The 17,038-nt window shown below is 41.1% G+C and overlaps 1 protein-coding gene across 1 annotated transcript; it reads left to right on the top strand.

The window, feature by feature from the left end:
- FCRL1 (Fc receptor like 1) lies at positions 204–16,555 on the top strand. The gene is made up of 11 exons (XM_005677295.3): positions 204–300; positions 4,627–4,647; positions 7,321–7,590; positions 9,886–10,173; positions 10,318–10,596; positions 10,936–11,052; positions 12,544–12,571; positions 13,823–13,905; positions 14,116–14,187; positions 14,932–14,963; positions 15,917–16,555. The coding sequence occupies exons 1-11, from the start codon at positions 207–209 to the stop codon at positions 15,986–15,988; spliced, it is 1,356 nt and encodes a 451-aa protein (XP_005677352.3). The 5' UTR covers positions 204–206; the 3' UTR covers positions 15,989–16,555.

The following is a 17,038-nucleotide window of genomic DNA, read 5'->3' as shown; positions in this document are numbered from 1 at the left end:
ATATGCACTGTCTTCAAAATTTGGAAATAGAACCAAACTATAAACAGGAGTGTATTTTATCTTCTTGACCTGAAGAGCAGAGGAAATACAGTGGCTCTCAGGAGACGCTTGTTCCTTCTATTTCTGTACAAGTACGCTTCCGATCATGTGACTTCTGATCCTGACTTCCTCAAACTTGTGACAAGCCACAGCCTCTTGACTCTAAGATGAATTCTTTTTTTGATGAGAGAGTCCCTTCAGTTCCATGTCCACTCCCCAACCTGGTCCTCATGTTGCTGAGGCTCCTGCTGTTGATCTGTGGTGAGTAGGACAACTCAGAGAAGGGTATGGGATTCTGTTCCCTATCACCTGCCTTCTGAAGCTTTGGGGTTTCTCAGGACTGAGTTTCTGCCCAGTGGTGGTCAGGTGTGCTCAGATCTTTACTCCCCACTGAGGGCTTGGAGCTGGGCAGAAAATCATAGATACTGGAGAGCCAGATTTTGGAAGAAAACTGCCATTTTATTTTTTATCTCATAGCAAGTGTTCACTTTCTGTCTTTCTTTCCTCTATTGATTCTGACTTTGTTCTTGGTGGTTTTGATAGCCACAAAGATAATTCATACAACAAATTGGCCTCTTAGTCCCTTTCCCTTCTTATCATCAAAATGATTTCCCTATTTTCTTTCTTGTGTTGTGTGTTAGTCGCTCAGTTGTCTCTGACTCTTTGCAATCCCATGGACTGTAGCCTGCTAGGCTCCTCTGTCCATGGAATTCTTTCTCTGGGCAAGAATACTGGAATGGGTAATTACTCCCTTCTCCAGGGGATCTTCCTGATCCAGGGATCACCTGGGTCTCCCACATTGCAGGGAGATTCTTTACTGTCTGAGCCACCAGGGAAGCCCCCATCCTTCCTTGGCTTCCTCTATTTCTACCATCAAACCCCAGAACTTGTGATTACCAACAACTGTCCCACTTCCAAAGTCTTTGATTTCAGCATCCACCTTCCCATCCAATTACAGCATATTTCCAGCTCACTTTGTCTAATGCTCCATATTCAACATGCCTTCCACTCCCCAGTCTTACTTTTTCATTGTCAATTATTACACTCTGTGTCCTCACTTCTCAGATTTCATCACAATACTCTCAGATACATCATCACCTCTCTTCCCCATAGTGCTCTTCTGACTAATATTCTTTTCTGCATGCTTTACACCTGTGCCTGAGCAACTGAATGTGACCCAAAACAAAAGGCACAATCCTGCTGCCTTTCTTTCTTTCTAAACATAGTACACCAATCTCAGGTGGCTATCAGAGGTGCCACACAATCCTCCTATTCTTTTGGAGTCAATGCTCTTCCGTTCTTGATGACCACTTCCTCATAGTCCCTCCTTTCTCCTCAAACTTTTCTCTTGTTACTCTTAATTTAGAACACTGAGGAAAATAAAAGCAATCAAAAGAAAATTTCTTCATCTTTCCACTGCTGTATCTCTGCCCACCTCTGTACTTACATACTGTGCCTTTTCTCCCCCTATTATGGATATATTTTCCTTCATCCTATTGAAGGCAGGACTCTCCACTTGTGCATTGGGCCCAGACTCCCTGGCTCCATCGTCAAAATGTTTCTCCATCCTGGGCTCTTCCTATAAATATACAAATATGCTATAATACCTTCTATTTTAAAATCATAGAAATGTGACCTCCTTTTGCTTCACCATTCAATGTATCCCCTTATAGTTTTCAGTGAGTTGCTATCTTTACCTGGCATCCTCCCATCCTTTCTTTTTAAAATTGTTAATTTTCTTTGTAGTAAGATTCACTTTTTGATGCATTTTGATTTTTGACAAAGGTCTGGAGTCATGTGACTACCACTACAATCAAAATACAGAACATTTCTATCACGTAAAAAATTCCCTCAAGTCCTCAATCCCTTTAGAGTCAACTCTTCCTAACCCTTGGATATTGTTAAACAGTTTTAGGTCCTTATAGTTCTTCCTTATCCTTTCTTGATTCCACTTCAATCAATCTTTGCCTTTACCACTCCACTAAAACTGCTCTGATTAATATCGTCAACCACCTCTATGTTGCTTCACTCAGGATTCAGTTTTTACTTCTCATTTGATTCAACATCTCAGATCATAGTTGACCATTCCAACTTCTGGAAATATTTTCCCACTTGGCTTCTTAATATTATATTCTGTTGGTTTTCTTTCTAACTTAATACCGGATGCTTTACTGGTCTCAAAATGTTTGACTTTCCCAAGATTGGCATATAGACTTTTCTCTATCCATACTCATTTCCCCAAGTTATATACTTTAGTCATTTTATGTGCCATTTTAAAGACCTTTAAATCAAGTTACTTATCCAACTTGATCTCACTTTTGAACACCTTGCATATATTCAACTACTATCCAACTGTCTAATACGTATTTTAATCTCAACATGTCCAAACAGATCCTTTGATTTACATGAACCACCACCACCACCGCTATGGAACTTAACCTATTTCTCCCTACCATTCCTCCATTTTTGTAAACATCACCACCATTCTTCCTAGTATACTCCTAGATACACTTCAGTTCAGTTCAGTTCAGTCGCTCAGTCGTGTCTGACTCTTTGCGACCCCATGAATTGCAGCACGCCAGGCCTCTCTGTTCATCACTATCTCCCGGAGTTCACTCAGACTCACGTCCATCGAGTCCGTGATGCCATCCAGCCATCTCATCCTCGGTCGTCCCCTTCTCCTCCTGCCCCCAATCCCTCCCAGCATTAGAGTCTTTTCCAATGAGTCAACTCTTCGCATGAGGTGGCCAAAGTACTGGAGTTTCAGCTTTAGCAGATACACTTAATTCCTCTCTTTCCTCTATACTTTATATTCAATCCACAAGTAATTCCTATTGATTCTACCTCCAAACTTATACTGAAATTTGTCCCCATCACAGCACCAGTACTGCCTAACCCGAGCCATCATCCTCACTCTTCCAGACTAAATTCCCACTGATTTTCTCCTTGCTTTTCTTGCAAATCTGTAGTTCTTTCTGCAGTGGAACAGTGATTTTACAAGTGGATGTCAAGTCAGAACTGTCCATGGTCCCCAATTACATAATGAATGAAATCAAAGCTATGACCAAGTCCACCAAGACTTCTGTGACTGGCCCCTTCTTACTTCTCACACAAAAATATCAACCACTCTCCCCCTCAGCTAGGTAGTTCCAGGTGCACCTGCCTTCTCATTCTGTCTTGGACAAGTATATTTCCTCTCGAGGTCTTTGTGTTTACTGTTTCTCTGCCAGGAATGTTTTTTTCCCAAATATTCAGAAGGCTTGGTCTCTAATTTCATTCATGTTTTTACTCAATTGACATCTATCTAAATAGTCAAAGCTATCCCAAGATACTCTGAAACTTATTTTTCTGTTTTATTTTTCATATAGCACTGACCATTCTCTGAGATCATGTTGCATATTTATTTATTTTTTTATCGAAGGATAATTGCTTTATAGAATTTTGTTGTTTCTGTCAAACTTCAACATTAATCAGCCCATACTTATTTTATAATTGAATCTCTTCCACTATAATATAAATTCCTTAATGGAAAAGATTGTCATTCAAAGTCACTCCTGCAACCTAAGTGCAATGTACAAGGCCTGACATGCAGTAAGCACTCAAAATTATTTGTTGTATGGATGAGTAAATAAAATGTAATTTTTATGCTAGCCCTCATTGATTCCCTTCTTGTACCTGAGGAACTAATTATTCAAATAAACATTTAATCTAAAACTGTAGGCAACTCAGACTAAACTGGGCTAAAATCGATAATAATAGTGAGATAAAATTTACTGAATGCTAGATGAATTCCAGACATTCTTTTAAGCATTTTGTGGATATCAACTCATTTAACCTTCACAAAACTCTGTGAGGTAGGTTTATTATTATCTCCATTTTACAGGAAACTAAAGCACAGAGAGGTAAAGTGTTTTTCCCAGAGTCACACAGCTCATAAGAGGAAGAGTCAGGATTCAAATCAACATCATCTAGCTATAAAGCCTACATTTCCCCCAGAATTTTCCATTTTTAACGATATGCTATAATATATGGTAAATTCTTGAGAGATAAGAGAATCTTTGGAGAAATCTGAATTCTTTCTCTGGTCCTAAGCCTCCTCTGTTCTGAAGTTGTCAAATAAAGGGGCATCATGTCTTGGGTATGACCCTGTCCACTCTCCTTACTGATGAGTCAGCAAGTCTTTAGATCTGGGTCATCAGACTTTTGAGAGACGAGGTGAGGATGATGTGCTTGAGGATGGAAGTCACTAAGTAGTTACAGAACAAAGACACCATCTCATAATCACAGATGAGAGAAATACTGGAAATTTTGATCACAAAACAGAACTGTGTGTCATTTTGTAGGCAGGTGATTGAAGTGGAATAAGGGAAAAGGAATAGAGAGAAAGGAGAAAGGAAGCAGGGCAGGGAAGGGATAGAAAAATGAAGTGATAAAGAGGGAAAAAGAGAAGGACAGAGAGAAAGGAGAGAGGAAGGGCACAAGGAAAGGAAGGTGAGCTGTTGGGCAAATCCTCGGGGGAGTTAAACTTTAGGTATGTTTGGGATGTGCCACCTCGTACTGACGGATCTCTGCTGAATTCTCTCCCAGCTCCACTCTGCGAATCAACTGGTGAGTCTCACTTCCTTTTTCTTTTCCATGATCTGTGGGTTACTTGAACTAGTGCAAAACATCTGTGGATGGTTGTCTTGTACCTGGTATACAGATGACAGCAGCTCCCTTGGGCCCAGATTGTTTGTGTTTGCACAAGTCTCTGCATGTGACATGCACGTACTCAGCTGATAGAGCAGGTCTTCTTTAGACAGTCTTTTTTACTGGGACATCTCAGTTTAGGGAGGGTGATGCTGTTTGCACAAGGAAGTCAGGGAGTGCTGAAGACTGACATCACAAGAATCTCTGCTCTCTGCTGAAAGAGCTCCAAAGCCCCTGTGTATTCCCTAGTACGGTGCACCACTAGAGGACTGAAGAAAATGCCAAAGTCATACCACCACAGAGAACGACATTATAGCCAATGCTCGAGGCACATACAAATTGTAGACTGCTGCCTTCTTCCTATTTCCAGTTGTCCTCTGCAGCCATAACTGTTATCTCAGTGCAATTTCTCTCTCAGACTCTGGTTTATGCAAGCTTATTTCATTACTTTGCTCCCAATTCAGTCTTACTTTTACCAGGCAAGGAGGGAAGGAAATTTCCCCGCAGAAGAAATCTTCCACTAAAGTATGAAGCTCAAGTTCCAATCCTTTGACCACCTGATGTGAATAGCTGATTCATTGGAAAAGACCCTGATGCTGGGAAAGATTGAAGGCAGAAGGAGAAGAGGGTGACAGAGGATGAGATGGTTGGATGGCATCACCGATTCAATGGATGTGAACTTGGGCAAATTCCAGCAGATGGTGAGGGACAGGGAAGCCTGGCATGCTGCAGCCCATGGGATACAAAGAGGTAGACTTGAGTTGGCGACTGAACAACAACAACAACAGGTTTAAAATAAGTTATCCTGCTACTCCAACACAGGCTTCATGTGCAACTAGGAAACACAGGACTTCCTATGCCCAGAAATACTCAGTTAGTCATCTGATGTTTGTCCAAGACTAACTCACACCTTGTGTTAATGCCATGATGCCTTGCGCCTGGCTCTACTTTTACTCCACAAGTGCATGTGACTCATTGTAGCCTCAGAGGAAATTTAAAGCCACATCCAGGATAAAGAATCAAAGCTTTGGCCACCAGGAATTTGCCAGGTAGTCTCTGTGACTGAGAATTTTCTGAAACAAACTGAACTGCAAGACTGACCTTTGGACCTGTGCAAACTGCCCTGTCAGTGTTCTACTCCATCTTTACCCCAGACACATTCAAAAGAGTGGGTTACAGTTGCCTTTTTTAAAAAAAATTTTTATTTTTACCTTATTTTACTTTACAATACAGTTGCCTTTTTAAATTCCCTTTCCTGCCCTTTCCTCTTCCCAAGACTGTGTTGCTTCTCAGTCCTCTGGGGACTACAATTTTCCAAGGAGAGAAAATGATTAAATGCACAGGGTATTCCATGCCTCAGCACAGGCAAACATTTTGGTATCATGAAAGTGAAAGTGAAAGTTGCTCAGTCATGACTGACTCTTTGTGACCCCATGGACTATCTAGTCCATGGAATTCTCCAGGTCAGAATACTGGAGAGGGTAGCCTATCCCTTCTTCAGCGGATCTTCCCAACCCAAGAATTGAACTGGGGTCTCCTGCATTGCAGGCGAATTCTTTACCAACAGAGCTATCATGGTATCATGGTTGAATTGAACTGTTAAAAGTCCAAGGGTAAAGCATTCTGATAGGAAGGCTTGGAGATTATAGACACTGGACCAGGAATCACCCCTCAGTGATCTAGAACACTTAGCATTTTTACCTGATAAGGAGACAAAGAGGCTTTTCTTAGGAATATTCTTAAAACTTCTCAAAGAACAGAGTCTCTGAAGGTTGGATAAACAAATGCCTATGAGCAAATGCTATCAGGGCTTTTGATATTTCATGAATTGTTGCAACGTGCATAGATAAGGATGTAAGATGAAAGCAGAATACAACTTTATCCATCTTTAGTTCATCCAGAAAAGAGCCCCTATGGCCAAAAAAAGGATACATGGCTTCTGTAGGGGTTTGTATAGAGGTCCCAGAGCAAGGGGTCTGGGCCACATGGATGTGTGGGTGCAGACTATTTCTTGGCAAGCGTATGCTTGTTCCTTTCATTAGGAATAGCAGTAAAAGGGGCAGGAAAGACTAGTAAAGAAATCAAGTTCATCTGAGTATTTCCCAAACTGACTGATCTTCCATGTGTCATATTCTACCTCTGAAAGAGATAATGTGTGTCTGAGACATCAGGGAAAGGGGAACAGAAGAAAATGACAAGTATGGCTTATCACAAGGATAAATGAAATATATTTCCCTAAAACTTCGAGCTTCGCCTTCTCCAATGCCAACTCTAGTGACAGTCATCAGTATCCCTGCATTGTCTCCAAGAGTGTTTTCAGTTCATGGATAGAAACTTCAAAGAATAAGACCCAGGTCAAAGGGAAGGGTTTGCCTTGTGGAAGGAAGTGACACTGTGTAGGGGCAGGATGTGAACAGCTGTGTGTGAGCAGTTGAAAGCCCATGGGCCATGTCCAGGTGGGGTGGTAATGTGAGAAGTGATCTGTGTGTCCAATGAGCTGGTTCTTTGAGTCTTGCTGAGAACACAAAGTGCCTCTGATCAGGATCTCTGAGCTCCATTGCCCTAGAATATGTTTTTATTTCTTCCCTCTAGAACTGTTTCTGATAGTCAGCCCCTCTCGGCCCATAGAGGGGAACACAATGACCCTGACTTGTAAGACCCGGCCCCCTCCACAGAATTTGGATGCCAAGCTCCAGTTCCTCTTCTACAAAGATGGTCGGGTCCTAGGGCTGGCCCGGGATAGCCTCCCTGAATTCCGGATTCCTGCCGTGCGGAAGGAAGACTCAGGGTCCTACTGGTGTCAAGCAAAGATAACATCTATCAAAGTCAAATTTAGCCACAGAGTCCAGATAGAAGTACACAGTGAGTGCCAGTGGGGACCTCTGCTGGGGTGGGCGGAGACGGGCAGAGACATGAGTCTGGTCTTCCCTGACTATTGTGTTCTGCTCCTGCATGCATGGATGCTGTTTGAGGCATATACCTAAACTTCTCTTTATCAGAGTCATTAAAAAAAATTTTTTTTTAGTTGATAATTTCTTAAACTATTGGCTACATCCCACAGCATGTGGTGCCTTAGCTCCCCAACAAAGGATTGAACTCATGCCCTCTGCACTGAAAGGCCAAGTCTTAACCACTGGATCCCCAGGGACGTCTCTTCAACTTTTTTAAATAACAGTTTTATTGAGATATAATTCACATAGTGCAAAATCCACCCATTTGAAGTGCACAATTAGTTTTTAGGACATTCACAGTTAGGCAGCCTTCACCACGATCAGCTTTAGACCATTTCCATCATCCCCAAAACAAATCCCTTATTCATGATCAGTCAGTCTCCATTTCCCCCTCCTTTCTCCCTAGCTCTATGCAGCCACCCATGGATTCTATCTCCATGGATTTTCCTATTCTGAACATGTCATATAAATGGAATCATATAACACGTTGTCCTTTGTCACTGGCTATTTTCACGTAGGCAATATTTTCAAGATTCCTTGATGTTTAGATATATCAATATTTCATTCCCTTTTATAGCTGAATAACATTTCATCGTATGAATATACTGCATTTCATTTATCAGTTTATCAGTTGATGGACGTTTGGGCTATTTCCACTTTTGACTATTATGGATAATCTGCTGTGAACACTCATGCACAAATTTTTGTATAGGTATATGCTTTCAGTTCTCTTAGGTGTAGAACTAGGAGTGGAAGTGCTGAGTTATATGGTAACCAAACTGCCAGACTGACTTCCAAAGTGGCTGAATCATTCACTCCACCAGAACTATATGAGAATCTTAATTTTTCCACATCATAAGGGATATTTTAATAGATGGCACCATAAATGTCAAAGTGAGACATGTGAAGTTACAGTTATCTCTTAATTTACTGGCAATAAACTCAAATAACTTTCAACTTTTAAGACTTGATTGATTCAACCTAAAAGAATAGTATTTAAAATAGGTGTTTAGAAAACATCTTAATATTTATTTTATCAGAGTTCTTTTTTCCCGCCAATTTCTTTATTTTTAAATAGAGTTTATTTTTAGAGTGGTTTTAGGTTCACAGTAAAATTAAGTGGAAAGCACACAGATTTTCTATAAACCTCCCACCCCCACATATGCACAACCTTCAGTCTTCCCTTATTCCTGTTATTCCTGTTTAAGCAAACAAAAGAATGTTTAGAAAGACCTTACTGTATTTCATCGTTGTGCTGGAGTGTGTGGAGGAGAAAGCTGCATAATACATAGTTCCTGACTGCGAGAAGCTGACACTCGGCTGGTGTCCGAAACAACTAGGTGGTCATGCTGTACAGGTTGACTATTGATAGAGACTGTAGAGAAGGGATAAATCTGACTGAGGTGGTAAGAGGAGGCTTTGAGGAAAAGGCTAAGGGGGAAGGGCTTATGGAAGAGAAGTTGAGGTCTGATTTTGAAAGATAAAAGGGAATCAAAGGTGTTTTGTGATTCTGAACCATGTTATCCCGTATCAGGGTTGACATTTCTGACATCCTCTCCCACTCTCAAACAAAGAGGTATCCTAGCTACCATAAGCAAATGTTAATACCTCCCAAAAGCTGAGCTTTCCCAAACTTGCTCAAAACTGAACACTGTGGACCTGGGTCTCTACAGAAGCCACTGGATAGTTCATATGCCACAGGCCCTGTTCTGGTGCTTCCCACATGTTGTTTAATTAAACCCTGCAACCGTAGGAGGTAGCTACCACTATCTTCTCCATTTTACAGGTAGAAAATTGAGTCTCAGAGAACTTAAGTAATTCAAACAAGCAAGCACACACAAGAAGAGTTGGAACCAACATTCCAACCCAGGCAGTTTGCTTTGTAACCTAGACTTTTAACCATTATACTACTGTGCCTTGAAAAATGGGAGTTTGCAAGATCAGGGTTCTGGTAATCACACCATTCTAGGCAGGGAGAAGACACTGCATCCTCCATAGGAATATTATGGTGTCTTTCTTACCCTGCCGTCATCAACCCAACCAGTGCCAATTCCAAATAGGCAGGACTCCTTACCTGTCCCTCATCACACCTTTGCATAAATTTTTGACTTGACCAGAGGCCTTTGCTTCCAGGATTGTCACAAGTACCCTGTCCCTGAAACCTTCCCTACTCAGGGCCTTCCTGTGTCATCTTGTATTCATGTAGGAGTCCCCATCGGTAACGTGAGCTTGGAGATACAACCTCCAGGTGGACACCTGATGGAGGGAGAGAAGCTGGTTCTTGTGTGTTTGGTCACTGGGGGCACAGGAGATATCGTCTTCTTCTGGTTCAGAGGAGCTCGGGGTTTAAGTCTGAAAACGAAGACCCAGCGTTCACTGATGGCAACGTTTGAGATCCCTGCAGTGAGAGAGAGTGACTCTGACCAGTATTACTGTGCAGCTGACAATGGCTATGGCCCCAGCCTCAGTGAGCTGGTGAGCATCACTGTCAGAAGTAAGTTCCACTGCCCTTCAGCTAGGCCAGCATGTTCCTCTGGGGCACCCTGAGAAAGTTCACTGGGGTTGAGCCTCTGGGGGCAGGGCTTGGGAGTGTGTCATCATCAGAGACCCCCCTGTGACAGTCTACTATCTCTCTCAGTTCCAGTGTCTCACCCTGTCCTCACTCTCAGGGCTCCTGAGGCCCAGCTGGTGGTGGGGCACATAGTGGAACTTCACTGTGAAGCCGAGAGAGGCTCTCCCCCGATCCTGTACCAGTTTTATCATGAAGATGTTGCCCTGGGGAACAGCTCAGCTCCCTTTGGAGGAGGAGTGTCCTTCAACCTCTCTCTGACTGCAGAAGATTCTGGAAACTACTACTGTGAGGCCAACAATGGCCAGGTGGCCCAGCGCAGTGAGGTGGTACCACTCAACATCACAGGTATAGCTTGAGTTGCGGAGCTGTCTTGGTCAGTGTTTCTTCTCAGCATCCTGGAAGAGTTTTGCTGACCCTACAATGTCTCTGGTGGGTATGCTACCAAAGATGAGGCTTTGCAGGTAGTCCTGTCCTGGGAGATGTATCCAAGGGGCCATGAGGACATCAAGGCTGGTTCCTCTCTTCTCCTCTCATCAATGTGACAAGCTGCAAGTCCCTAGGTGCATAAATAAATCCCACCTGCCCCAGGAAGAGCAGGAATGGCCTCAATCCATGCTCAAAATATCTTCACCCCAAACCCAAGCCCTTCTCCTTGGCAGCTCATGTGCAGGTCTCTTCCTTTAGTGCCTATGGAAGACAGAAATGAAGTTCTTACTTCAGGAGCCATGGAGTTGCTGCTTGGCATCCTTGCTCCCGCCACTTTGGCCCTATTATTTTGCTGCTGGCTCAAGAGAAAAATGGGTTAGTATTTACAGAGTTTGGTATTTTGTTACTGTGATCTTTGTTTTCACTGAAGTAAGGCTAGATTTGTGACATCTATACTATTAAGGATGAATATATTCCATTAGATACCTTGTCTACAGATCTGCTCACAGGCTCTCCCCTCAACTTTCCAGCACACAGGTCAGTATCTATTAAAGTAGTGAAAGTTTTTAGTAAAACCCTTCAACCCCACATGTTATCAGTTGAGGTTAAGCTGATACCTTGAACTTCAGCGGTTTAATGTTTATACAAAAATGTAACTGTTTAAAATAACCAGCCACTGGAAGAGAAATACAATGAACAGTTCCAGTTGTGTTATCTCCCAGTTAAAGTCAATGCACTGATTCTTATTTGCCGTAGAATACTGTCACGTGTTTTTTTTTTTTTCTTCCCTGACATGCTCACCCACGCATTCACACAGTCTGTTCATTGCTGTCTTTGTCACTTTTCAGTTTAAATCTCATTTTCTCCAAGAGGCTTCACCTGGCCACACAGCCTACAATTCTCTTCTAGGTGGCTCAGCTGGTAAAGAATCTGCTTACAATTCAGGAGACCTGGATTCAATCTCTGGGTTGGGAAGATCCTCGGGAGGAGGGCATGGCAACCCACTCCAGTATTCTTGCCTGGAGAATCCCCATCGACAGAAGAGCCTGAAAGGCCACAGTCCATGAGGTCACAAAGAGTCGTACACAGCTGAGTAGTGAATCATAGCACACATTCTTAATCAGAGTACCAATAGCTTCACATTTCATTTCAACTGACAATTACATATTTATTTGCATGTTTAATCTCAGCTTTCCTGTTATTCATAAAGCCAATTGGAGATGGGGCAAGAGAGGATGTGAGATTCTCACTTAAATCCCAAGATTTTCAGGCATATTTGGAGACCTCACCCCAACTATGATGTGTCTATGGTAGTGCATTTTGTTATGACAGGACTAGGTTGAAAAGTGAGTGTTAGTTACTCAGTTGTATCCAACTCTTTGCAACCTCATGGACTATAGCCCACCAGACTCCTCTGTCCATAGAATTCTCCAGGCAAGAATACTAGAGTGGGTAGTCATTCCCTTCTTCAGGAGATCTTCCCAATACAGGGATTGAACTTGGGTCTCTTGCATTGCAGACAGATTCTTTACTGTCTGAGCCACCAGGGGAGCACTTTCAGGATTAGATTGTATGGCTGTAAAGCCAAAACCAAAAAGTGTTATAGGTGTGGTTACAGAGGCTTGGGCTCAAGTCCAAAGTCAATATTAACTGCCTTTGGGCAACTCATTTGACAATTCTGGACCTAAAGCTCTTCAACTGCAGTATGAAGGATCTGCCCAAATAATTGCCAGGATGTACTCTGGGCACAAAAGAGCACCTTGCAATGGGCATGCTAGAATAAGACACAGTCCCTGCACAAGGACTGTATGAAAACACTGAGAGAGTTTCTCCACTGACATGCATGCTCATTTGTTTGACTTGCAGGAAGACGTACAGCCAAAGATGCAGTCAGGTGAGACCTCTGTTTGCTCTGTGTGCACTGATAAAATATAGATAAATCTATTAAAAAGTTTTTGAATTGTTCTCTCTTGTGAGCTTTTCTTCATGTTTTATCATACCTAAAACTGCCACTCCACAGCTCTTCCACTGGTAACTTCATTTGCTATTCCTCTTCTTTTATATGTTAACTAATTAATATAAATCCTTTCATCATTCATCCTAACTTATCTCTTTCACTAAATCTGCAGAATAAGAAAACTACTATATTGACCAGTTTCATACATTTATTCGATCAATTAACCAATATCTGAGAGTATGTAAATCATTTTTTTTTTGAGTTCTAGAAATCATGAACACATGGAAAGATTTTGAGAGCTTTGAAGTATTTTAGAGTAGTTAAGATATACACACATTTCCAGAATACAGGCCAGAGAATAGTAAACATACTGTAAAACCATTGATGACATTTCTTAGAAGATTAAAGGAGGAAGATATTTTTTTGAAATTTACTTTTGATTTTATTCTATTGAAGTATAGTTGATTTGTGTTACTTTCAGGTGTATAGCACAATTATTCAGCTCTCTTAATATATTCTTTTTCAGATTCTTTTCCCTTATACAGTATTACAAAACACTGAGTATATTTCCCTATGCTATACAGTAGGCCTTTGTTGATATAGAGGAGAAGATTTTTAAAATACTTTCATTGGGAAATATCAGTATTTAGTAGGTACATTTTTATAGCATGTTATTATTTTTGCCAGTAAAAACTAGATTTTTTTCCACATCAAAATAGCTGAAATTACTAATTTCATCTATTTGTAATTCTAATTACAAATCAGATTAACTGAAAATTTTCAGTAATACATGCATATTGCAAGACCATTATCTTTTCCTTCCTCAAGCTGCTTGTTCTATGTAGCAACTGGTTTCCATCTGGAGTAAATAACTATTCTTTCATTAAATATTTACTGAGAACCTATGATGCAAATAGCACTATTCTGGGTGTGGGCGATACCACAGAGAGCTGTCAGATAAGGACCTTACACTCCTGGAATATGTACTCTAGGGATGCTCTGCAATTCTCTGCCCACTGCAAGCATAGAGCTGTGGCTTGTACCAGACAGCTGTGCTGATTGCTGATTTCACATAAATTAGCATTCTCTCAGGACATTTCCTCCTTCAGGCTTCTCTCCTTCACTGTTTATGTCTGGAACATCTGGGATTCTATCCCAGATAGATAACGTATGTTTCTGTATTTGCAGGAGCATTCCCAGCCCTGTACCCCAAGAATCCACCTACTTCAACTCACAAGCCCCAGAGCAACCACATCTTGACTATGAAAATGGTGAGGCTTCCCAAATGACCTGGGACAAAGTAGGCAGAGGGGGTTCGTGATGTCTATGAACCGAACCTGACTCTGCTGTGTCCCTGCCACCTCTACAAATCAGTGACTCCTCTGTCCTCATGGCTGTGATAGGTGGTAGGTACAGAGTGAATTAAATGTCAGGAAGAAGGGACTGTGTCATATAATGATGCTTCCTTCTTTCTCTTTCAGTGAATATTGTAAGTGGGGATGAGGTTTATTCTTTGGTGTACTGTGTGCAACAGGAACAGCCATCAGCAGCAGGTGAGACATGAGAGAGTGAATTTGTCTCTGATTTTGCCTTTCCTGGAGCCAGAAGGATAATCAATGACTGTGTATGGCAACATGGCAGCTGGCACTGCTGCTTCTATCCTTGGAGTTGAATATGAACATTGTTACGTCTATCTGAAGATTGGCCTGTGGACTGGAAGCTGCCTTGAGTAGGTCCCAGTAATGATGCCAACTTGTGTATCTCACTCCCTGTCTGATGGCAGCCTTGGAAATGGCACCAACTCTTTATTCTCTATAGCACCCTGAAACTGTTGCCTAGTTGTGGCTGTAGTCCCATCCTGTGCTTGATACACACAGAAATACTAAGAGGTATTGATGCCAGGAGGGCTTCCCTGGTGCTCAGTGGTAAAGAATCCACCTGGCAATGCAGGAGCTGCAGGTTCAACCCCTGGGTCAGGAAGATCCCCTGGAACAGAAAATGACCATCCACTCCAGTGTTCTTGCCTGGAAAATCCCATGCACAGAGGAGCCTGATGGGCTACAGTCCATAGGGTTACAAAAGAATCAGACACAGCTTAGCAATTAAACAGCAACAACAAATGCTAGGAGGGACCATCTGGCCCTCACACTCACATTTGCCAATTTTCCTAGCCATACTTGTGATGGCAAAAAAGTAAGACAGAAAATATTAATGGATACAAGTTACAGGAAATAGGAGAGGAAGAAGTCTTTATTAACATTAATTTAAGGAAGGACTCTTAAATTTTCTCTTCACAGAAGAACCCCTGGGGACACATCCTGGGGATAAGGTGAGTTAGCATCCTTGTTCTTTCTTCCTTGCTCTTTCACTCCTTCTCCTGGGGACTGGGTCTCAAACTTCTAAAACTATGGCCACTTGGGAAAAACAAAAGATCTCATCATCTATCTCCTATTTTATCTCCCCACACAATGGGGATAAAAACATCCAATTATAACAGTAAAGTGTCTTTTAACAAGATAATTCTAGAGGCTCTCATATGCATATTTTAAACAATGGATGTATGAAGGTTTGTAGCTAAACTGTAGTGCATGCTTAGTCTAAAAGTTCTATTGGTTTGAAAATCTTTATTCTGAAATACTGTTGAACCATGCATACATCACTTTGCGCTGTAAGGCTAAACACACAGCACGGCAAAAACTAAATTGATATTGAATAAAATGAAACTAAGAGTGATTTTTGTCATTGAAAAATTGGTAATTTCTAAACTTTGATCAATTCAAGACTTCACTAATAATACAAAATTGTTTTCAGAAAGTTGTAGAAACTCCAACTTTGCATGTGTGCAAATAGAGGAGGTGCTTTGTAATTTTGTCTAGTGTGGTGTGGCAGCCAGTTGTCTCAGAACAGAATTCAAGTCCTTGATAAACTCTAGTGACAGGCTAAATTTAGTTTATGAATACAAAATTCTGATGCCCTTAAAAAATTATAGCCTATGGAATGACCTAATAAAGGCCCATAAAAATGAAGGAAGGTTTTGCATAGGTAGTTCAGTTTACAGCTCATCAGGACCATATCTGTAGCCTAACAATGGGATGCAAGCCCTTTGAAAATGCCTAGGGCCACAGTCCCAGAAAGCTCTGTGTTCTGTCTTGAGTGGTGCACCATGGTAGGGTGTATCCAGGCTGATCAGAAAGAGAACCTGTGGAAGATATGTTCTATTTGTTTTCCCTGCTCAAGTTCTATCCATGTTCTATCCTGCTCAAGTTCTACCTTTGCTTCTAGGACTCCTCAGCCATATATTCCAGGCTGAAGAAGGCAGATCTTACAGATACAGACTACGACGATGTTATGTAGAGTTACAGAAGATTTAGCTCTTGGATAACCATCCATGACTTCAAACCTCAGAACTGTTATGTCCTTCAGAGATCCTGGGAGAATTAGCATTCCAGTACACCTCATCTGGGTGCTTTCCTCCATAAAACTATTTCTGCATCAACTGTGAAGTGTAGTTTGCTCAAGCTTTGAAGAGATCATCTAGAAGAACCCACCTGAACTCAGGAGTGGGAAAAACTTTGTTATTAGAACTTGATTCCTATTAGTTCTTTCAGGTACAGGTCAAACTCTGCTCTAAATTCTTTTTATAAGTGGAAACATGATAGGAATAAAAGAACTTGGGATCTTGGAGGTAGTGAGACAGTGAAGCCTACAGTGCATGAACGCAGGGTTAGTGATTTTGTGGGACTGTTCCATACAGAGAGCTGCATCCATATATTTTTTTGGCAAGTGCTTTCTCTGAGCAGACAGTACAGAGCTCTAGCCATGTTTCTTACATTGATCATCCTGTTCCTCCATAAAATATGTGACTCAATGAATTTTGGAGTCACTATTACCAAACTAGAATTAAATCAAAGTTACATAAAATTCTGTTGTGGTTGCATTCAGTTTTAATTACATATTTTATATGCACAAACTAATCTGTATGCTGCCGTATTTATAATGAGATTTAATGTTTGTAAGTTTCACTACATCCATGATTCTGTATTTGTTGCAGCTTCTAGAAGTTTTAGGAATACGTTTTCTTCCTTAATTCACACATTTTGTGAAAATGTGATAATATGGTTTGAAGTCCATATTTTAATTTTAAAACAATCATAAGCTAACACACAAACTAAAACATTTAAAAAGTATACAATGTAAAAGTTAAAGTCTTCCCTATAAGTTAACACCACACGTGGTACCCATTGTTAAAAGCTTAGCATTGTTAAGATCTTAACTCTGCAGATATTTTTCTACTTTTGTAGAAACACTTCCACATACATGTGAATATATTTAGAAGTACATATATTTAATAAAATATCATGAAATATTTTAAAGTCTGTACTATTTTAAAAGGCTGTGTAGTAT

This window comes from Capra hircus, chromosome 3, assembly GCF_001704415.2.
Source record: "Capra hircus breed San Clemente chromosome 3, ASM170441v1, whole genome shotgun sequence".
Taxonomy (NCBI): domain Eukaryota; kingdom Metazoa; phylum Chordata; class Mammalia; order Artiodactyla; family Bovidae; genus Capra; species Capra hircus.
Note: the sequence above shows the minus strand (reverse complement) of the source record. Positions and strands in the feature narration are given on the sequence as shown.